The sequence below is a fragment of the Schistocerca nitens genome, chromosome 2, assembly GCF_023898315.1.
Source record: "Schistocerca nitens isolate TAMUIC-IGC-003100 chromosome 2, iqSchNite1.1, whole genome shotgun sequence".
Classification (NCBI taxonomy): domain Eukaryota; kingdom Metazoa; phylum Arthropoda; class Insecta; order Orthoptera; family Acrididae; genus Schistocerca; species Schistocerca nitens.
In genome coordinates, this window is record NC_064615.1 from 640,397,277 (window position 1) to 640,421,755 (window position 24,479).

Here is a 24,479-nt window from a genome sequence, read left to right on the forward strand (position 1 = left end):
TTAAAGATATAACAAGGGATGGATTTTCTGATAGTGTATATGCGTCAATAGTGAGTTTCAGCATTAACATCTATTCATAAATAGCTGTTTAAACATGCGTAACGCCACGGTCCAAGCTAGTAACATATATAATTCTACTAACCCCCTAAGACATCCCCCCCCACTGTAAAAGCACAAATCGCACACTATACTGCAAAACTGCAGTTAGGTAGTCGACAAAGGGGATTGCTTGTGAAACTCTACTGTGACATACTGTTCATCTGAGTGGGATCTATAAGAAATAGGACTATCAGAATCAGAGGATACTGAAGAGTACAACGAAGGGCGGCGTAATGGTCATGTACTGGTTTGACTCACGGGAGGACGCCACCAAAATGCTGATGAAACTGAGCCGTCAGACGCTTGAAGACAGATGTAAACACTTTTGTTACTAGCGATTACAATAAGATGCATCACTTCCCGTTCTAATCACTTTCCGGCTGACAGTATCGCCTTTGAGAGCTTGAATTTAAGAACCGCTTCGGAATATCCTTACTAGCAATTACAGTCAAGCAATGAACAATGTTGCACTATTATCTCATTATGAAAGCTCCGTAGCACCCTAAACCACTCTCAGTTCAAAGTCTTAATTCCGACGAGATGTAGAGCAGTTAATATTCAAGTATTTTCTCATTGTCAGAGTTAAAAATAAAACGAATTTAGCTCAGGACCTGTGTACTTGGCAAACGTGGGTGACATGTGTGGGTTCTACATTAAGCATTTCATGAACAATACTTGGAAGGTAATGCAGTCCTGGTCTGCATATCGGTTATAGAAATGAAGAAAAGTTGTCTACATTTGCCTTTCCTCCTTCTCCAACAAGGCTGCATGTAAACTTTCTCGGGGGGTTTTGACAGCTATTCTTGGAGAAATACCTCGCCGTAAACGTAGATTCTTTTTTATTCTAGCGGAGATAAAATTCACTGTCCGGCCACATAAATATGTAATAAACCAATATCTTTTGAGGAGACTCGCAGCACCAGAAGCTATTCTTTCTCGTACTTCAGCGATGAAATGGTTAGGGGATCGAATCAAAACAGATGGCAGCTCTAGTGCAAGTATGTGGGAGGTTTACTGACAAGCAAGGTTTCGATACCTGTTTTAATGAAACGTAAACGATAAAAATGTGTTCTTGAGTGAAATGAGCTGATTGCCCACTGATGGAATAGTTATGAATCTAATACCTTGCAACGCGTGCTGCTTGGACTTTGATCTGCAATAGTAGTGGGAGTTGGTGGGTTGCTGCGTCAGTGTAATGGTTAGAGCATGCAAGAAGTCGGTGGAAGTATGATGAAGAATCTGAAATGAATCTAAAAGAGAGCTGGAACATGCTGTCGACTTCATAGTATTCGTGATTGAAGTTACAGCGGCAAGTGTATGTAGTAGTGTGCTCAACATGGCTTCATCGAACAGAGGAATAGGATTGCAGATAGGTTCGGCTTGGTTTCAGAGAAAAATTAATCTCAGGCCACAACATAGAGGTGTACATCTAGTGACGGAAGAAATTTTAAGGCAAATGCCAGAAATATGTCAATTCTCAGTTGGACTGTTTCATGTACAGAGTAAGTGTAAAGCAAATTTCCAAACCAATTTACGTAATGTATGCTATTTCATTGTTACGGACTTGCGTAAATATTAGTGAACCTGTAGCAAATTAGTATGGGAACTGTGCGAGTGAACAAGAGCTGTGTTACCGAGTGCATTTATTGTTCGCGTTGGTCAGATAACCTCTGCAGTTGTGAAGGGCGCGCGAGTTGGTTGGCATTATTTCACTACTAGCCTGTATTTCTGTTTTACTGCTGGAGGCAATCGCCTGTAACAGAATTAGAACGCCCTAATGTGATTGTTAGGTGTTACCTACAGTAGATCTCGTCGGTGAATGGAAAATGTGTAGTGTAAAATAGTCTTATATGATTGGGAACGTAATGTAAACATAACAGGTTTTGTTTTTACCTCAGTTTCCTGAGTTCTGTTGTACTGGCATGATTCTAATCATTGACTTGTTCATCCCATATCAGTAGACTTCTGCAGTTGTGTAGGACAATGTGTCAAATTGAAAGTACGATAAAAGTGACTCGTTTTTCTTATGTTCCCAGAACTTCAATAGATTATTTGAAAAGCGTTTAGTGTTAGTGCCCTCCATTTAAGCTTGTTGAAACGCGGACAAATAACTTCACCAGTTTTGTGCACTGATGTGTGTTGATTTGCTAATTAATAATTTTCCTCTGTTGAGTTGATGACCCCTTCTTTTAAAGTTTCTTAGTAAGTCAGTAATGAGTTGTAAGCCATCAGGCAACATATTATGTTGTCAGTAACACAACTCCATACCAAAATAACATTTTTGTTGCTATAACAAATTTACACATGGAAAGTTGTATGTCTTATAACTTTTGATACTGTATTCACTTTAGTCATATTATTTCTTACCTACTTGTGAATTACTGTTTAATAACAGAACTGCAAATCAGTTTACCTTTATAATTTCAATCTATAATTATGTAAAGGAAAATATTTATCCTGTCATTATTGGCAGATTGACTGTCTAAAGATTTATTGGAAAAAAAAAACCTAGCAATTGGGCAACTGCAGCACACAGGGCCTCTCATAATATTGCACATATTCATATCGGTTCAGAGTCATGTTTTCATTTTCTGGTTCATAATGAGTCAAAGATAGGCAAGTGACTGTTTAATTACTTCTTCTGTTATTGCTGATAATTCATCAAAATTTTCATTTTCCTGTTGTGTGTGTGGCTCAGTCACATACTTAGTTCGATGTAAATATTGGGAAATCAGCATTTCATGTAAATAAATGTTACTGGTTACTTTGGAGAAATTTTCTGTTTTTGTTATGAAGTCAACATTAAGATCTTTTTGGGCTCAATTGGATATTTACTTGTGTGTTTATTTGTTCAGGGAACATCAATAAGAATAATATTTCATGTCCTTGATTTTCTAATGGGATTTTCCTTCTTTGGTCCAGTCGCATAAGAATCAATAAACTTTAGTGTAATAAATGACAGTTGCCATTATTTAAGTTAGACTTAAATATGACAGTTGATATTTAAAACAGTTTAAACATTTGCTTTGTGTATATTTGATGCCGAACGTTGAATTTTTCCCATAGAATGTGTTATAAAAAGTTGAGAGGAAGTTGTCATTGTGTGTTGGAGCACAGTGTCAAATCTGACTTGTGTTGATAATCTTGAACAGTTACCATTCTTACTGAACATCATTTGTCTTTAAAATTCTTCACCACAGAATGACTGTCATTTAGAGTTGTTGTATTTAAAATTGCAATGAAAACTGTGATAACTTCCCCTTTCTATGCCTTTAAACTATGTTGACACTTGGTACAGTGCTTGGTGGGAGTGACTGTAAAGGCATTCCCCATTTGCAGTCACTCCCATAAGCCACCACCCGAATGTGAACATAGTTTGTGTATATAATGTATTCTTTTAGCTTGTCACATGATACTTCAGAGTTGTTCTGCCAAATATAAATTCTAATTAAGGCCACAAAGTTCATTTTGAGTTAGGAAATAAATTTCCGAAGAACTACTTGTATGAAAATAATTCATTACCAAGATATTGTTACTACTTCTGTATGAAGTAGTTGACTTATGCATTATTTCTACTGTCAAAACATTTTGAAAGTTGTTTTTTTATCATGGATTTAGATAAATTTAATTATTGATGAAGGATAATCTGACTATGCTACTGTGTTTCAAATATGTTTGTTTAATATCAGTAAAATAGAAAAATTGGTATGAGTATGGGTGTTTTACTTGAACTATAAAGTTAGTGCTTTCGTATTAGTAAGAAGTACAAAATATCAGCATAGTATTATCTACCTTTCTTTCTGAAACACTGAAATGTTTTAGCAAAGACAGTTACGTAATGCACTTCAGCTGGGACATTTTCTCTTTTAATGTGTGTCTGTTTCCATTACACTTCAGAACTCATGTCTGGTAGGTTGTTTAACTGTACTGATGATATTACCTGAAAAAAATACACAGAAATACATAAGAGAGAAAAACGTTGTATGCTTCTTTCTGCTCATAGCGCAGCTGGGTGCTACAGACCCTCCAGCTTCATCTCATCATTATAATAGAGCAGTTCAAAACACACACACACACACACACACACACACACACACACACACACACACACACACAGTCAAAACTTTCATACACTTGATACTTTGTGATTGAGAGAAACATCTATCCCTGTTTTACTTTATTGTAAAAATAATATCTAACTTATAAATTACCATAAGGATTCTGATGGCAGCTCACAAACAATTAAAAACTCAATTCCCAAAATGTAAACAGTGCAGGAAAGCAACTGCGAAATTTAAGTTTTAAGTTTTTTAAGGTCACTTTGGAGTACTCTGATCTTGCAATTAATTTCGTTTGAGGAGAATATTGTTACCAGGAGTTACGAGATGAAGTGCATTGCTACTTATGAAATGTTTTTCTTAGTTTTAATATGTAATTTTTGAGAATATTTCCTTGTTATGACTTTAATTTTAATTTGTTGCAGTTCTTCATACATCAGCTAGCTTAGCTCTTAATGAAAGTTGGGACCCTGATGTAAGGTAAGTATATAGAATAGCTGTAGTATATGGTATGAGAATGCTTATGTTTAGATCATTAAGTAGGAATGCTATGATATGGGTAATATTTTTTTGTAATATCCAGGTCTCAAAACTCCAGATAAGAGACTAGAGTTAAAGTTTATTAATGTTTCAATAAGATACTTTTGTGTATATCTATCATAAGTCTGAATTTAGAGCAGCTGCGTTTCCATGCCAGTTCCAGAATTAGTACTTGTCACAAGTATTGATTAAATGATGACCTAAAAGCATTTAATATTCAGAAACTGTGGGTTTTTGATACAAGTGATTCACTTGAGGGTTGTACCATTTTTTCCAAATTGATTTACCATTCTAATGTGTCAACTCTTCTGCTACAGAAGACAGACAAACTGCTATCACCTTCTCCTAAAGGAATTGCGTGTACCTTGACTTATTTTAATGACGTGTAACTTATGACATCTTAGACTGTAAGTAGTTGACAGTGGTTTGTGTAAATTATTATGGTATTGCTTTGGGATCTCAGCACTCTGTCTGTCTTTCTGTCTGTCTGCCTGTCTCTTCTGTACGATTAAGGGCAATAGCAGCGCTTCATTGCTCATAATGGAAGGAACAAATATCTTTCTCAGTATCAGTATTTTGAGGAGCCATTTCATGATCATCACCTGTTACAGTGATTAATTCAGTAAAAGTGCACTTACAGTGTTAGGAGCTCTTGTGTTGCGTGGCAGTGTTGGTAACACTTCACGTGATGAACGAAGGGAACTGAATGATGATTCATGAGTTGGTTGTCAGTAACCACTCAGAATACTTGTTCCGAATTTCCTATAGTTCATAAATAAAGTTAGCTGGTATTTTAATAATGTAGCAAAAGATAGATTGTTACTTACCTTAAAGATGACACTTAATGTTTCAGACAGAAACATTTAAAAGACACTTAGATAAGTTTTGGCTCAGCCTTCATCAGAAAAAGAAACACACACACACACACACACACACACACACACACACACAAAACATGTGACCGCCAACTCGGGCACTCAGATCAGCTGTGGCCGTATGCTTGTGCGTACGTGTCTTGTAATTGTGCTTGTCTGCAACTTAACATGTCATCTTTATGGTAAGCAGTATCTTTTCCTTCATTGTTGATATTACAGCCTGGAGTTCCCATTGTTTGATTTAGCTGGTATTTCGTTATATTAGATTAGAATTTGACCACATCATCAGAATGTTCGGCAAAATAAGAAACAAGACACATAAATTGATCTTGCAATGACATACATGTATCTTGGGCAATGCTGCACATCAATTTGTTGTGGCAGTCATGTTGTTGTGTTGAGATTTGGGCATTAGTTTCACCAACTCTCAAGCAGATTGTCACATTCCAACCTACAGGTCAGTTAAGCACATCTGTTTTTATTTCCATTAATGTCAAAAACAAATGCAGTCAAGAAACATTAGGTTCAGAAATCATTAGATGCAGCAATTCTTATTGACTACTGCTTGCTATCGCCAGATTGGCTCTCATCGTCAATGAATTGCAAATACCAGTATGTAACACAAGAACTGTGGACACTGTAAGATCACTTTAGCAATTAATTGTTCAGGTACATTTATTTTTTTTTAAAATTAAGTAATGGAAATAAAATAATTCAGCCAGTTAGGACACATAGAGTATATTTTAAATGTGACATTGTAAATAAGAAATGAATTTAGGTCCTGCCCTCTGACAAAATCAGATTCTTTTCACAATCTGCAGTCACTGACCTCGTTCCACACCAAGTTTTTGCAGTCTTATATAGTGGTTTAGTGTTGTGATAGTCAGTAATGAATTTGGCAATGTAGTGTTTCATATGTGATGCTCTGCTCAACTTGCAAAAAATAGTTTATTTATAAAAATAAGAATGCAAGTTGGTTGAAATGTGAAGTGAGGAACTTTGATTAATCAGGATATTATCACAATAAAACTGAAGAATTGCAACAAAGTTTCATGAAGGCAGTGTTTCTACACTTGCAGGAAGTCTAGGCTTTATTTGTGCTTACCATAAGAAGGATAAGTTTAAATGTTGTGAAATGTCGAAGTAAATAGCACAGTGAAGCAGTGTTTCAGCCATCAGCATTTGAGGCTTTTGGCACGATACACATTATGACATAACCACAAGATAAAAGCTTTGGAATATTCTTTAGTTTATACACTTAGGAGTAGAAAAAAAATTGCTTTTTATTGAGAGAACATCAAGGGTAGTATTTTGCATTAGAAAGGTAAAATGGTTAAATGTACTTCTAATCCGATTCTTTAAAAGAACTAGTCATTAATAACAGTTGCTCATATAGTATATATACATATAAGCTAAACTTTAGTTTATGAAGTCTGTTTTATAAAAAAAGATGAATATTACTGCTTTTCAGCATCACCCTTATAGACCACTAAAAGATCCTACCTGGGAAAAGGAAAATTGCTGGTAATGTTCTTACCGTATTTAAGTGTTAACTTGTTTCCCAGGCATGGTCTTATTTATGTTCTTGTTGAAGATGTATTGAAAGTTAAAAGTAGGGATACTAATTTATTGTTGTTACATAGAGTGCAGTTGCAGACACAATTTAAAAAAATGTGGTAGGCCATACTGATTTTTTCATAGTGTTGGGAGTAGTTTTTCTACTAAACGATTGTTCACAAAATTTAAAGTGAATGTTACTGTTTGCGACTGGACTTCTCAGTTAGAACTAGCTATATTTTTGTAGGTAGCTATTTAACCAGTGTGTTTTTAAACCTCACTAAACATGATAGTTATTCTTTAAAAATAAAGAAATTTTTATGTAGCATGTTGTGAAAAGCATAGGGTTCTCAAATATACATTCAGGAAACTGAGATGAAATTTCACTCATCTGGTATGATAATTTGTGACAGTTTGGTAAGTGCTCATTAAGAAACAGAAGACTTTACACCTCATCGCAAATGTCAAGTGCTCTTAAAAAACTGACCTTATGTATGTTGTGGAAAAAATTTATCATAGATGTAGAGCCTGTAAATGTCAGATAATGCAGTGATTCATCTTACAGAACCTGCTCTAAAATGCAAATTTCTTCCAAAATCAACTCATGAAATTTCACTAGAAATTAAGATGATGCAAAACATGTTTGTATGAGGCATTGTTATGAGTGTGTGAAGTATCAGTTGCAATGTTCGAAGGTATTGAGTATTGGAAAAGTGAGTTTTGTTCTTAAAAACTTGTTCATTATTATGCTATCACGCCAAACTATGTCAGCATCGATAGAATGTAGACATATAGACATATCTTCCTTCTTGTTAAGAATTAGGTAACCAATCATAAAGGACAAAAAGTTGTTTTGTTGAGGTTAACATTCCACCATTGTGTCATCATTGATGACCTCAGGAAATTCGTTTCTCTTTTGTTAATGAATACTCCTGTTTTGCTACAGCAAAGTGAGACATGTACTTCCACATCTACATGGCTACTCTGCAGATCACACGTCTCTGTTACTCCACTCTCAAACAGTATGTGGGTGAAACTGACACCTATATCTTCCCATGAAAGCTCTGATTTCTCGTATTTTATAATGGTGATTGTTTCTACCTATGTAGGTCAGTGGTGATTGTTTCTACCTATGTAGGTCAGTGGCAACAAAATATTTTCACATTCGGAGGAGAAAGTTATTGACTGAAATTTTATGAACGAAAAACACATTTGTTTTAATGATTTCCACCCTGAATCCTGTATCATGTCCGTGACACTTTCTCCCCAATTTCTCAATAAAACAAAATGTACTCCCCTTCTTTGAACCTTACAGTAGTGAATTAGTAAAACTTATTGTTTAGGATCTATTTATTTATTATTTATTTGTCCTGTGGCCATTTGACACAGCAGTATAGAACATGTTTTATACATGGCAGAAATAAAATATGTACTGCATATATAAACATGAAGTAGGACAGAATTAGGTGAGGAAAGAACAGAAAGTAGGTCATTGCCTTATCAAGAAAACCAACCTAGCATTCACCTTAGCAACTTCCAGATACCATGAAAAACTTGGGTCAGGCCTGACAGGGTATAAACCCCACTCCATCCAAATGTGCATCCAGTGCAATAACCATGTAATAGCTATCGTTATCAGGATGTGATTTGCAAAGAAAACCACATGTACCTAGTGTACAAGGAACTTAAATCATACAGAAGTTATAAAATCAGTAATGTAAGTAGAACATGAAACTTGGTTACACGTTTCTGAAAAATTTAGACACATGAACACATGTCAATGTTGAATCCATCATAAATTTTCTTGCAACTGATTCCCTGCTCTGAGGACATGTATTTTGCTGCATCTGAAACAGAAAACTGGAAACCAACGGCAGAAAAACTCTTGTGCAAGGATGCACATAGGTAGTACACCCTATAACAGATGACAAAATACTCAGCAGGAAACGAATGCCTAGTATTTCTGCAAGACAATGTATTCACTTACATTGCAGATACATTTCTGAAAAAGAAATTTTTTTTAACTATGGCCTGAAAGCTGTTTCCTTCTTCAGCCTCGTTTGTACGTTAGCAGTGCATTATAAATAAAGACACCAAGTAAGAGTTGTTTTTATTTGTTCTTCGTGGAAGGACCCATGTTTGCTGTTGGTTTACAGGTCATAAAGTTTAGCTTGTTATCGGCACAAATTTATATACTCATAGGGAAGCTACAGTAAGAGCACACAACTTTTCAAATAGGGGCTTGCAGAACTATGTGACAAAATTTGAATTGCCATTTTCTGTAATATAAACATTTCATTTAACTAACTATTAGTTTTACCTCAAAAACACTAGTCTGTAAACTATAAGGGGCTGAAAGCAATCAAAGTAAGCCATTGTAGCACCTTGTGAGGGGCATACTTTTGAAGTGATTCTCAGACAAAACATGCTGAACTGAGTCTCTGGGAGAGTTCTGCTAAATGATCTTTCTAGTTTGTCTTGATTAACATACATTTTTTAAAGTTTTGTGCATCAAATTCTTTCTAACTCAGTTTCACAGAGTACCAGGTGGTTTTGATTCATTTTCCCAAGTTGAATGTAATTTGTTTCGTGCATATTAATGATTGGTGCATTGAACTATGAGTGTATGGCTTGAGAACTCGATCAGTTGTTGTAAGTGTTGACTTCTGAACATTGCTCATTATTTCAATAGTGTCACCTATAACCAACACGATTTTACTTGCAATTTCTGAGGACTGAATAGCATTTATATAAATAAGGAACAGAAGGCGGGCCTAACACACTGCCCTGAGGTACCCAGTATCTACTTTCTTTATGTTTGATACAAATCTGATTTTCTGATTAGAATGAACCAGTGTGAGTTCCGCAACCTATGATCTATTGTACAAATAAAACTGAAACCACTTGTTTCTTATCCCTTTGACCCCCATTGCTACCAGTTTTTCAGGAAGCATTTCGTGAAAGCTTTCCCATGACGTGGCCAGTCATCATTTAAATCTGCTAGTGTTCCCCTAAATTACTCCCTGCAGATATCAGGCTTTCAATTTTTCTTCCAGTAAGGTCACATCTGATTTTCTGTTCGTGGCCTTGTCAAAACATACTCTCTAATTGATAAGCTGTTGATTAAATATAAAAGTCTTTAGAAAATGTGACCACCTGTCAAAGGCCTGATAACCCTTTTGCAGTGTGGACCACTTTGAGAATTACTGGAAGAATATCTATGTGGTTGTGCAAGGTACCGACAGCAATGTGGAGTCGTGCCAACTCCAGTGCCGTGGCCAGCTGCTCAAGGTTTGTCGGACGAGTTTCTACGGCATGAACAGTCCTATAGGGGTAGTCCCACAGATTCATGATTGGGTTTAAATCTGGGGAGTTTGGTAGCCAGAGGAGTATGGTAAATTAATTGTGGGCTCTTCAAATCACAGACGTACGCTACAAGCTGAGAGACATGTTGCGTTGTCCTGCTGGTAGATGCCATCATGCTGAGGAAAAACACACTGTATGTAGGGGTGGACATGTTTCCCAAGATAGATATATACTTGTGTTGATCTATTGTACATTCCAGAATATTGAGATCACCCAGGGAATGCCACGAAAACATTACCCAAACCATAATGCTCCCTCCTTCAGCCTGGATCCTTCAAAACATCCAGCGGCCATCTGTCTGTTCAGCAGACACTGTTAGCAGCCCCTTAGTTCATCTGGATGGTCAGTTTCTCAACAGTTACTCATCGATTTGCCTGTACATTTCTCTGCAGTCGTTGTGCACCCATCAGCTGTTGCCCATGGTTCTTTCGGCACCAGTTTTGGATAGCACCACTTTGCCATGCATAGTACATTTTACCCACGTCTGCATGCAGCCAGTTTACAAATTTTGCCATTTTGAAAATGCTTCCGTCCTTGGCCCAAAAGCCTATTATTGTGCCCCTTTGAATGCCAGATAAATCACAACATTTCCAAATTACTGCACTGTTTTCAGCTTCTCCCCTGACAAACTTTATATACACTCCACTGCTAGTGCTGCCACCTGTGAGTGGTTATTGCATGTTGATGTCAGAACATACATGGTGCTCACATTAAAGTGACTGGACAGTATAGCTTGCTTTTTTGATGTTTGAGGAACTTGAAGCATGGCTAGTGTGTATCAGTAAACTATGGAAGTTCAGTGCAGAATATTATATGCAGAATTTGTGCCAGCTTTTGACAGTTATGTCATTGTTGCCTTTGTTGTGGTCTTCAGTCCTAAGACTGGTTTGATGCAGCTCTCCATGCTGCTCTATCTTATGTAAGCCTCTTCATCTCTGAATAAATACTGCAATCTACATCCTTCTGAATTTGCTTACTGTAGTCATGTCTACATCTATAATTTATACCCCCACACTTCGCTCCGCTACTAAATTGGTGATCCCTTGACGTCTCAAGATTGTGACCAATAAACCTATCCCTTCTAGTCAGGTTGTGCCACAAATTTCTTTTTCTCCCCAATTCTATTCGGTAATTCCTCATTACTTTCATGATCTACCCATCTAATCTTCAGCATTCTTCTATAGCACCACATTTCGAAAGCTTCTATTCTCTTCTTGTCTAAACTGTTTATTGTCCATGTTTCACTTCCATTCATAGCTATACTCCATACAAATATTGTCAAAAAGGACAGCCGAACATGTAAATCTGTATTTGACCTCAAGAAATCTCTCTTCCTCAGACATGCTTTTCTTGCCGTTACCAGTCTCCTTTTTATACCCTCTCTACTTTGACCATCATAGTTATTTTGCTGTCCAAACAGCAGAACTCGTCTACTACTTTACGTGTCATTTCCTAATCTAGTTCCTTCAACATCACCTGATTTAACTAGACTACATTCCATTATCCTCATTTTGCTTTTGTTGATGTTCATCTTATATCCTCCTTTCAAGACACTGTGCATTCCATTCAACTGTTCTTCCAAGTCTTTGCTGTCTCTGACAGAATTACAATGTCACTGGCAAAGCTCAAAATTTTTTTTTCTTCTTTCTGGACTTTAATTCCTACTCCAAATTTTTCTTTGGTTTCCTTTACTGCTTGCTCAATGTACAAATTGAATAGCATCGGGGATAGGGTACAGTCCTGTCTCACTCCCTACTCAAACATCATTTCCCTTTGATGCCCCTCGACCCCTTACAACTGCCATCTGGTTCCTGTAGAAGCTGTAAATAGCCTTTCACTCCATGTATTTTACACCTACTACCTTCAGAATTTGAGAGAGAGTATTCCAGTCAACTTTGTCAAAAGTTTTCTGTAAGCCTACAAATGCTATAAATGTAGGTTTGCCTTTCCTTAAACAATATCCTAAGAGAGGTTGTAGGGTCATTGTTGTTTTGTGTGTTCCTACATTTGTCCAGAATCCAAATTGATGTTCCCTGAGGTTGGCTCCTATCAGTTTTTCCATTCTTCTTCTTTAAAGAATTTGAGTTACTATTTTGCAACTAGGATTATTAAACTGAAGGTTCGGTAATATTCACACCTGCTAGCACCTGTTTTTTTTATTGGAATTATTGTACTCTCCTTGATGTCTCAGGGTATTTCGCCCATTTCATACATATTGCGCATCAGATGGAAGATTTTTCCATGGTTGGCTCTCCCAAGGCTATCAGTAGTTCTGATGCAATGTCCTCTACTTTTGGGGCCTCGTTTCAACTTAGGTCTTTCAGTGCTCTGTCAGATTTGTCTCCCAGTATCTTGTCTCCCATCTCATCTTGATCTATGTCCTTTTCTGTTTCTATAATATTGCCTAAAAGTTTATCTCCCTTCTATAGACCCTCTGTATACTCCTTCCACCTTCTCCGTTTTTCCTTCTTTGCTTAGGACTGGTTTTCCATCTGGGCTCTTAAAGTTCATACATCTGCTTCTCTACAAAGGCCTATTAGTGAAATATGCTTCTAAATCCTTACATTTGTCATCGAGCTATTCCTGCTTAGCCATTTTGCACTTCCTGTCAGTCAGATTTTTTTAGACATTTGTATTCCGTTTCAACTTCTTCGTTTACTGCGTTTTTATATTTTCTCCTGTCATCAGTTAAATTCAGTATCTCCTGTGTTATACAAGGATTTCTGCTTGGCCTTGCCTTTTGACCCATTTGATCTTCTGTTGCCTTCACTATTTCATCTGTCAGAGCTAACCATTCTTCTTCTACTGTATTCCTTTCCCCCTGTTCTTGTCAAACACTGCCTATTGCACCCTCTGAAATTCCCATAAACATCTGGTTCCTTCAACTTATCCAGGTGCCATCTCCTTAATTTCATACCTTTTTTTGTAATTTCTTTAGTTTTAATCTACAGTAAATAAATTTTGATAGGGGTCCACATCTGCCCCTGGAAAGGTCTTAAAATTTAAAATTTTACCATTACATAATCAATTTGAAACCTTCCAATGTCTACAGGTCTCTTCCATGTGTACAACCTTCTTTCATGATTCATAAAATAGGTGTTAGTGATAATTAAGCTGTTCTCTTTGCGAAGGTTATTTCCCTTTCATTCTTTTCACCCAGTCTATATTCACCAACTATTTTTTCCCTTCTCTTCCTTTTTCTACTGTTGAAATTCAGCCACCCATTACTATTACATTTTCATTTCCATTTCCATTAAATAAATCTCTTCTTCATCAGTGGAGCTAGTTGGCATATAAACTTTACTACTGTGGTGGGTGTGGTCTTAGTGTCCATCCTAGCTACAATAAAGCATTCACTACACTATTCATAGCAGCTTACCTGAATTTGTATTTTCTCATTCATTATTAAACCTAGGCCTACTCCTGAATTTTCCCTATTTCACATTGTGTTTGTAACCCTGTATCCACCTGATGGGGAGTCCTGTTCCAGCTGCCACCGAGCTTCACTAATTCCCACAAAATGTGACTGTAACCTATCCATTTCTTTCTTTAAATTTTCTAACCAAGGTGCTTGATTAAGGGATCTGACATTCCACGATCTGTCGAACGCCAGTTTTGTATCTACTAATGATGACCTCCGGCTGAGTAGTCTCCACCTGGAGATCTGAATGGGGGACTATTTTACTTCCGGAATATTTTACCCAGTAGGATGCCTTCATCATATAATCATACAGTAGAGCTGCATGCCCTCGGGAAAAATTATGGCTGTAGTTTCCCCCTACTTTCAGCTGTTTGCAGTAGCAGTACAGCAGCACCATTTTGGTTGATGTTACGAGGCCAGATCAGTCAATCATCCAGACAGTTGTCCCTGCAACTGCTGAACGGGCTGCTGCCTCTCTACAGGAGCCATGTGTTTGTCTGGCCTCTCAGCAGATAGCCCGCCTTCGTGATTGTACCTATGGCACGGCTATCTGTATTGCTGAGACACGCAAGCCTCCCCACCAATGGCAAGGTCTGTGATACATGGCGGGAGGACAGTTATGTTACACAAAATAAAATAAAAAGATTATATATGCATGTGAGGAAACTCTGAATAATGAATAAAATGAAAACAGACTTCACCTTCGTTGTGTCAGAAGTTCGTGAGAAACTTTTTCTATAAGTAAAGTGGTTCGTAGTAACTAAAGAATGCTCACACCCAGTTAGCTATGTGTCTCAAGTATATGAACTTACAACAGTGTGTATTATGACACTTTGGCAACATGGTGCTTGTCCTTCTGCCACCACTCGGCACTTACAGACACTGACACCATTCATAACAACTTTGCAGCATGCTACAAGAAATCTTATATTGAATGTCAGAGGTTTCACATTTTTTGCATGCAAAAATATAATCATGTCTGTAACTCTATAGTTGATGGAATTTGCAGGTACCATGTCTATTGGTTTGGTATCTTGCACGTTGCATGAAACAGTTGACAATATGAACTCAGCTAGACTTGTTTTACACATCACTGAACATAGTGAACAAACTACCCTTCTGTTTTAAGCATTTGTATCTGTACACTGATGGCATCATAGGGATAATATGGCCTGTTACAATGCTATTAAAGGGTTGTACAGAGCTTTACATGAACGGGTGTAGAGCTATTCAGATATTTTGCCTGACTTATCTTTGTACTTTTTCAGAATAGACAATTGAGAAATGTTGTTATTGAAGGTTTTTGGCAGTGTGTGTTATACAACCAAGGCTTTTTCATTTGTTCAGTGTGTTTAATGTATTAAAAAGTCCTATAAAATTCTTTACCACAAATCTCCAGGCATAAGATCTTTGCAGAAAATTTTCAACAGTTAGTAGGCTTTTATGAATTTGTGTTTCCTTATGATATTTCTTCTTTAGCATGTCACCACACTGCAGATTAAGAAGTTCAGATTGTATGGCATGGTCTGGTGGATTTTAAAATACTAAACTTACTTCCACCCGGAAAATGCTGGCAGAAATATATTTTGAAAACATGAGACATTTTCTCTATTGTCCACAAACTTGTGGCTAGGCCTGTTCCACTTTGTTTTCTACAGAATTAAAAATGCTCGGTACAGTTTTACATGCTTTGTAACTTAAGTCACCAGTAGTAGTTGCCAAAATGACTTCACTGGTATATCAGTATCAATTTTATGTATAAACACAGTGTTTGTGGACAGTTAGTCTTCCCACATAGATGGAATGAAGGGTAGGCAATAATGATACCCAAAGTACCATACACAGTAATATGGCTTGTGGGGTATAAGCATTACTTAAGTTAAATCCATTAAGAAATTCTCTGACGTCTGCAGAAAGAGATAATATACAAAGCAATTAAGCAGGTGATAATACTGTTTGCAGCTAGATTATTTCATTAAGAATAATTTCTATTCCTGCTCTAAGACAGTAAGAATAAATGTAACTATGAAACTTTACTGCTGTTGGAATTTCACTTCAATATGCAGAAAATACAAAATACACAGAAAAAGCCTTTTGAACTGTCAGGATTTCCATGTTCTGACAAAAAAGTGCTTTGCTGACAATGGTTTACTCCAACTAACAAAGTAAAGTTTGCAGGTAGTGCAAGTTTTACAGAATTTTTAAGTGTGTGAAACTGACCCTTTCTCCATTTTATATGTACTTTTACCACTCACAGTTGTAAAATAGCAGATGATTTTGTTTTGATTGTTCTTTGTTAAAATTTCCTCAATTTACTTAAACAAAGAAATATTGGCAACTTCTTGGAACATCAGCAGTTTTTCTTCATATAAGGATAAGAAGTCACAGTGTAAGTCACAGTTCCTTATCTTTCTGTTTTTGGTGAGCAGTTTTGATTATCATAACCATTATCTGACAAAAATTAATTTGTCCAGATGACATGAGGAGATGATGTTTTGAGCCACTGTGTGCCGCTGAAAGATAAGCTGTCACCAGCTGAGCAGTTGGTGATGACTACATTGTAATCTGCCACCTTCAACAAATGTTTTTAAAAATTTTAAAGGTGTAGGGTGTATAGAAGACAAGTATGTCCAGAGTATTAATAGAGTACCGTACTTACTGGGAGCAAATTAAGTTAGTGTGATCGGAATTGTGATTTTCTTGGGTGTTCTTTGGGTCTGTGTGATGTCTATTAATTAGTGACAGTGAGTGCTTACTTTTTTTTTGTTGGTTCCATATTAAACACAGTTACATTCTGTAAGTCATTCTAGGGCATGGCAATACATTTTTCACACTTGATAGTGTTACCACTTCGTCATATTTACAGTGCTGCTTCTGCTCTATATGACGTTTCTTTAGTTCCAAAAGTGAAGACTTAACTGCAAGAATACGCAAGTAATTTATAATTTTTAAACATTTTTTTTAAGTTCATTCACATAACAATTCTTACACAGCAAATACTGTTACGAGCAGTTGAATAAGCGATTGCTGTTGTATTGAGAATTGTCCATTCCTGTTCCCACGGTGAATGAATAGCGTTGTGTGTCACATGAATGGAATCTATGTCTATTTGTGGTATATACTCCACAAGGTACTTTTCAGTTATGGCAGAGCATACTTCATGCCAGTATTAATGATTATCTGTCCTAGTACATTTGTATGGACACGAATGACAAAAATGACTCTCTGTGCCCCTGTACAAGTTGTAAACTCCCTTATCATATTAGATAGTCCCTTCATGAGGTAAACTGATCAACAAAAGGGCTGCACCATCCTCATGACTTGCATTGTTTGTGTTTTCGTGATCAGAAACCCCTTTCTCAACCCTCATGTAACAACATAGTTGCTATGGTGAGAGATAAAACACAGAATTGATCTGCCTCATCATGGTCACCTCAGGTCTACACCACCAACTGATGACCATTGTCTACATATTGTAGCTCACAGATACCTCAAGTAGAATGCAACAGAACTGTGCACTGCCTTCATGGAGCCGAGTGGGAGGGCTGTGTCAATCCATTCAGTAAATAATTGCCTCCATGCAATCAATTTGCTTCTAGGTGCCCATTACGAATAACAGTTCAACCCACCTGTTCCCAGCAGTGTGGTGTGTGACTGTGGGCAAGGAAATGCCTGGAATGGAACCAGGCTCCATGGCTTTGGAATGTCTTCACCAATGAGGGCAGTATTTCTCTGATAGCTTATAATCATTGTAGAAGAGAGTGAAGGTGCCAAGGACCAATGCACATTTCGGGCATGCAGCTTCATGTGCTCTGCAGGGAGATGAGTTTGTTATGTTCTGGAGCAGTGCCATGTATGGATGATGGACGCTTCTCAACATTAAGAGAATTTGAGGGCTATGTGGTATCAGGACAGGATCCTCCAATCTACTGGTAAGCCCTGTCATCAAAGGTCAGTTATTCTTCCAAAATAATGCACATGCACAGAACACCCATGTCATGAAAACTTTCCTTCAGGAGGCTGGAATGACCTGCAGTATCTGCTGACATAAATCTGGGTAATCACTCATGAGATAGGTTGAAACTTCTGTGTATTGTCACAGGAACTCTTATCACCCACTGAATTATATAAGTAGGGCTGATATTGAAGAGTAAGACAGTTATGACCAGCAATGTCTTGACCATGTTGTGGTGACCATGCAAAGGAGGATCCAAGCATGTTACAGTGCATAGGGTGGAGCAACATGATATTGAATGTTAGCTAGCAACAGACTTTGTGTGATAAATGACATTATTTGTGTACATAGACGAGTATAAGGCTGCTTGATTTTTATACTTTTATTTTTCCAGGTTAGCATCGATCTACATTGTGTCAGTGGTCTTCCGTTTTATTTTCATGCCTTCACAGTATTTTTGCTTATTCTCATATATACAATTACAAAAATATTCTGGAAACCAGATATAAAATTAATAGAACATCTCCATAAACATCTGAAAACATTTTATGTGGGCATGAAAATAAAATAAAAGATCACTGATGATGAATGTGTAGTTCAGTAATGTCTAATAAAAATAAAAATATAAAAACAAGCTGCCTTGTCCTTGTTTATATAGTTAATAAACATTATTTGTATATATAAAGTCTGCAGGATGCTGTGAATTCAAAACTAATTTTAATCCCACAGATGTCCTCTTTTGAACAGACTGCCCCCAATCTCTCCCCCCCCCCCCAATCACACCCCCCATCACCCCCCCCCCCAATCTCCCCCCCAATCTCTCTCTCTCCTCACCCCCCCCAATCTCTCTCTCTCTCTCTCTCTCTCTCTCTCTCTCTCTCTCTCTCTCTCTCTCTCTCTCTCCCCCCCCCCCTCCAATCTCTCTCTCCCCTGCCCCCCTCAATTTCTCCCCCTCCCCCCTCAACCTCCCCCCTCAATCTCTCTCTCCCACCCCCAGCCTATATCTCTCCCCCCTGCCCCCTCCACCTCACCCCATCCCCCCCCTCTCTGTCCCATTACCACCATCTGACACTCCCATCTCCCTTCCCCATCACTCACCCCCTGCCCCCTCCACCTCTCTCCATCCCCACTCTCTCTGTCCCATACCCATTTTCTCTTGCTCCCATCACTGATATTGAGCCTTGTTTATTGTTTACAGCCAGCGAATCTGTGATAGGGATTTGAAGTTGCTTAAAATAAATGGGTAAATTGTTTGGAATAATTGGTTATCAGGATATGAGAGACCTCTCCTGCTGCTGTATCTTTGAGGATAGTAGCTTCAATGACAGTATTTCACGTAGTTTCTGTCTGCAAATGGGTAGAACCACAAATTATCGGACAACTCAGATTCCTTAGTAGTATTATAATCATAAACCCATAAGCCATAAATACAACTTTCAGGTTTTCTGGTAAAACAGACTGTGAGGAAGAAAACAAACTAGTACATAATTTTGTACACAGTTTTTGTTTAAAGTTGTGTATAAGGAGAAAGAATATATGTGGGTGAAACAATTTGTGTAATGGTTTAAACATCCTGCTATCATGGTTAGAGCTGACACTGGGAAAGAAAACATAACCACATATTTTCACAGCACTGTATAGCATTTCTTTCTCACAGTCAGATTTGACAGAAATATTATGCGTTGTAGTTTAAAAAAGTTTATAGCTTGTGTTCGTATGAATGTTTCTAAGAATATTGTGTAAATTTTTAAGTAAATTGGTCTAGAATTTTTCAGGGTTTTTGGTAATGATGTTAAACATAGATTTATGTTTCTGATTCCAAAAATATATATTTACATACTACATATATTTAAAAAATACTTAGCCTATATGTGTCTGAAGATTTATTAGAATATTTGTAAAAATTTGAAGTAAATCGGTCAAGTACTTTTCGAGATTTTTGCTGACAACATCAGATAACAACTTGTCTTTATATAGTAATATACATTGGGTTCTGTCTGTTTATGGTCATTGCCTTGCTTTTATTCACATTGAAAGAGATCTAACATTCTTAATGCCAAGTTTTACTTCTTTCCAATATTTCCAACATTAATACTTGCCTCGGCACATCACATCAGCAAACAGTATTACACTGCCGTGATCCTATCTGGAAAATTATTTATGTTTATTGAGAATGTTAGGTGATCCTATTGCACTTTCTTATTGCACATCCAATTTTACTTTCATGTCTGTTGCATATACCTCATCTAGAACATCATGTTGGGTTCTACTAGTAACAAATTCATCAAGCCAGTTGCATATCTGAAGGTACTCCATATGATGGTATCTTGGTTATTAAGTGACAGTGTGGTAAAATGAAACATGGTGTGTGCTTATTTCAACATCTCCTGTTTATGAGTGTGTGTAGTGATCAAAGACTAATATGATAGTATCTTCGTGCTGCTCTTTAACACAAGAGTCGCGTGCATGGTGGTAAAGATGTATGATATCAGTACATTTAATCCTGCTCAAATTGTAGGTTGCAAATCCATGGGACACTCAATACGCAATGAGGTGGAGACAGAGCTTTTCAAGTCACATTCTTATCGATGTATGATGATTACTAGGTGAACTGTGATCACGAAAGTGGACTGTTGTGGGGGCAACAGTGTGTTTATGGCAGAGATAATCACCACCTGTCTTGGATTGTAACACTGGATTGGTAGAGCACAGTGCAGCAAATCATGTGCACCTATTGATCACTCGCTCATTCACTGCAAAACTGCCATTGAGCCAGCATAGTGCACAGAATCACCACCTCGCTATGGGTGTAAAAGCAGCTTCCACACACCTCTTCTGTTCAGCACATATCACAGGGTACAGACATTAGTATGGATTCAGGGACACTGTCAGGGGCTGGTCAGAGTACTAGTAAATGTTGTCTGGACTGATGAGATATGCCTCACCTTGGTACATACTGACAGCAGGTTACCAAATGAAGTGGAATCATTCTGCTTGCCAACAGAGCAACATTTAGGCAGGTGGGTGAAGTATTTTCAAATGGGGGCCATTGATACATTGGCAGTTGTATGTTACTGGGGAATGCAATAGAAACATATTGTACCGTAAATTCCATCTACATGTTCATCTAGAAAATGTAGCTGGCCACCTGTACCTTGTCAAGTCTGTGCACCATCTGATCATTTTTGAATTTTGCCTGAATAGTTTTGAGGGACATTCCACAGACATGATCTCAATCATATTGAGCATTGGGTGAGATCTGTGCACCTTGGATCCAACTCCGACCAATCTCTGTGAATTTTGGGCAGTGGAGAGTGATCTTGAATAAGCATGGATTTCAAACACTTTTGATATGTTGTAAAGACTATGCTTCGACACCACTCCACAGTTGTCAGAGCAGAAGGAAATGCTACTTGTTGCTAGGCAGGTGCCTTAATTCATTTAGTCTGGAATGAATTTTTTTCATGTGTAAAAAGTGTATAAATGCTACTGTTGAGCAACGGAAATGCAGAACATGATTTGTATGTTTAGGTGCTGAAAATGAAGCATTAGTTCTTCAATTAATGTGAATAGGTAGTTGAGGTGATAAAAGGTAAGTGTGTCTCAGTGAAAGAGAGAGTCTGGGTAAAGAATACTATGAATACTGAAGATTGAAAAGTAGAAAGTTGGCACTGTAAATGCCTACGAAATTGACAGATACTATTTTATCTAATGAAGGAGTTTATTGAAGAATTGTCTTGCATAGATGTCGATACAAGAAATGAAGTTAAATGTGGAGGTAAATGTTAGATGGTAGACAAACAATAATGAAGTTACTATAAAACAGTTCAGTAAGAAGAATATTAGAATATAATTATAGAATATGCAACTTGGTGCTGAAGAAATGGCAGTAGGATTGTCACTGGTATGGGAAGGGTAGAGGAAAAAATTAGTCTGGAAAATGGAAATGTGTAGCTTCAGGAGAGATTTAAACAGATACAATGTTGCTGGGGTGACGTACAGAAAATGTGTAAAATAATTGGGATTGGCAGATGAGATAGACCGATAAAGTTTGGTATGAAAGCATTAGAAGGAAGGTCAAGAAACTGAAGATTCTTTTAAGGCCAAGTGAAGAAGCAGGGCCAGGCTGAGAGCATTTTTCCACAGAAGCGAACTACCATTTGGCACCCCCCACCCTCCCACCCCTTTCTTTCTCTTGTGCAGTTTCTCCTGTGTCAGTTTTTGCCACTAATTGTGTGCACTGTTTATAAATCTTGCACTTGGGCTGTCCTCTAAACCTGGTGCCCTAAGTAGCCACTACTAATTGTGATACATCCTGTTTAGAAATCTGACACATGTGTTGCCTCTGGTGCCTCAAGTAGCGATTTCTCTGATATTTTAGCTGCAAACTGGCCCCGTGAAAAAGAATGTGGTAGAAGCCATTAAATGTTAACTACAAAGAGTAATGCATTACATGTGCGATGCTGGATTTGTGGCTTACCATGTAGCTTCTAGTACTAGACTGGGTGTTCATGCCCCATATTGACATCATATGTTGAAAAAAGGGAGGAGAGGGTTTATACCTGGATTTGTTGCTTTGCCAGTCATGTGATTGTTGCATCTATAAATCTATAATACTGTTGATAGTAAAAATGTTTTCAGGCCTAATGACCACACATAAAAATGTATAATTGCGTAGTGTGTAAAACAAATCTTATAGAATATGTAACCAATGCTAAAGTTCCAAATGCTCATGATGTCATGTGGACTGGCTGTGGAGTGATGTAGCAGTATTTTGACAATTCCAGCATTGATAATGGCTTCAGTTGTGGAGCTTGATATGCAGCACATTTTTGGGAGATGCAAAAATAATGTGTTCCTCGTCCTGTCACATTGGATATGTGAGAGTTGTGTTGGATGTCTTATTTATCGATTGTAGGTGAGTGTAATGGAGAGGTGTATAATGTAGTGTTGTGTTTTCATTGTATTGTGGTGGTGGTGGTGGTGGTGGTGGTGGTGGTGGTGGAAGGGAAAGGGTGAAACCCAGTGCTGGCACATAGTGTATTCTTCTCGATTAGTACCAAGCAGGCTCCGATCTTGATGTCTCCACCAGACAGACATGTCACTGTCAACATGTCACAGGTGCTCATTGTGCAGAGATTTGAAATTTAATCCAGGTAGTTGGTGCGCTGGTTGCTGGTCATCTCTCCTGTCGTTGCTGGCGAAATACTGGAAGTGAAAATTTCGTCCGCCACCAGAACTTGGATTGGCTTACCTCCTAGTTGAGCTTCACTACACAAACTTGTGTTAGTGACCTCCACATGGAGGTGAGTTACACAGGTGTATGTGGTTTGCATTAATAAACAAGTAACCCTTTGAGCTTCAAGATTAACAAGTTTATCTATGTTTACATTTGGAATGTAGCATTGGAAAGTTCTTCCCCTGACTTTTAATACTACTGTATTTTCTGTTTCTGAAATATAATCTACAAATTACAACAGTGTGGCTCTGTTGATGAAATTCATTCTTATGTTGTTGTTGAAGTAGAATATTTGGTGTCTTTTTGGGTCCTTTCGTTTTTAGATCAAAATGCAGGTGTTCTGCAACTAGTATTTGTGCACTTGGTCCAAGCTCCCATTATACCCATGTGTACAAACTTATGCTAATCCTGTAACAAAATTTAAAGCCAGAACTGTCTGGATTGAAACATAGATGGCATCCAACTTTCGTCTCTGTCTCAAATGCTTGCACTGAAAAGCTAGAGTCTGCAAGCACATAAAGAACCTGAAATGGGTTGCAAGGTGTCATAGCCAAACCTTTGTGGCATATCTCCCCACTTCTATGAAAGGGCAAAGAACCATGTGTAACTCTTCCAAAAAAGGAAAAAAATCAAAAAGAACTTACTAAATATTTTCTGTATTTTTAGGGTATGTTTTTCAATTTTTCCTTTTAATATGCTGAAGAAGATTTCGGAAGTTCAAATTATATAATATAACTTAGCCTAGAGATTTGAGTTGCATATAGGCACAACAAAAAAGACTGTCAGAAAGTGAGCCTTCGGCCGACAAGGCCTTTGTCGGAAAAAAAACACACACACACACACACACACACACACACACACACACACACACACACACACACACCCCTCATGCAAGTTCAACTCATAGTATTACATTCCATCATTGTTTGATTTAGCATAGAGATTTAGTGGAAAAACGTGTGCAGAATAAGAATGGCCATTTCTCACAGGGTATTTAAATTAACGTTCAAGATTCGTGAATGAACTGGCCATGGGAAAATTTGTTTAAAATTGTTACAGACAAGTGAAATCAATAAATTTGAGGGAATAAATTGGATTTTATTGGTTGTATTGATTTTGAATTAAAGAGGTGCTTCTACAAAGTTATTTCAGCAGTGTTTCACTTTGCCTGTTGCATCACACTGATTGTTTTACATGTGTTCATTTGTGCTAGAGTGTAGTGGTGCGAGATTATTTCTATTCCCAAACTTCCCTATTTTAAAGGCTTGCCAAAACGAAGCAGAGATAGGTGTACATAAAAAGGTATACCATTGATACCTACTGAAAGTGGGAATTCCTTCACTTCAGGGGTACAGACAAAAGGGAAAGA

At 37.5% G+C, this 24,479-nt stretch overlaps 1 protein-coding gene across 1 annotated transcript in view; it reads left to right on the top strand.

Moving 5' to 3' along the window:
* Window positions 1-1,033: 1,033 nt before the first annotated feature.
* Window positions 1,034-24,479, top strand: part of LOC126236752 (UPF0047 protein YjbQ) — a 71,763-nt gene continuing 48,317 nt past the window's right edge. The window contains exons 1-2 of the mRNA XM_049946290.1: window positions 1,034-1,601; window positions 4,583-4,637. Coding sequence (XP_049802247.1) covers window positions 1,436-1,601; window positions 4,583-4,637 — 221 coding nt within the window. The 5' untranslated portion in view covers window positions 1,034-1,435. The remainder of the gene's footprint in view (window positions 1,602-4,582; window positions 4,638-24,479) is intronic.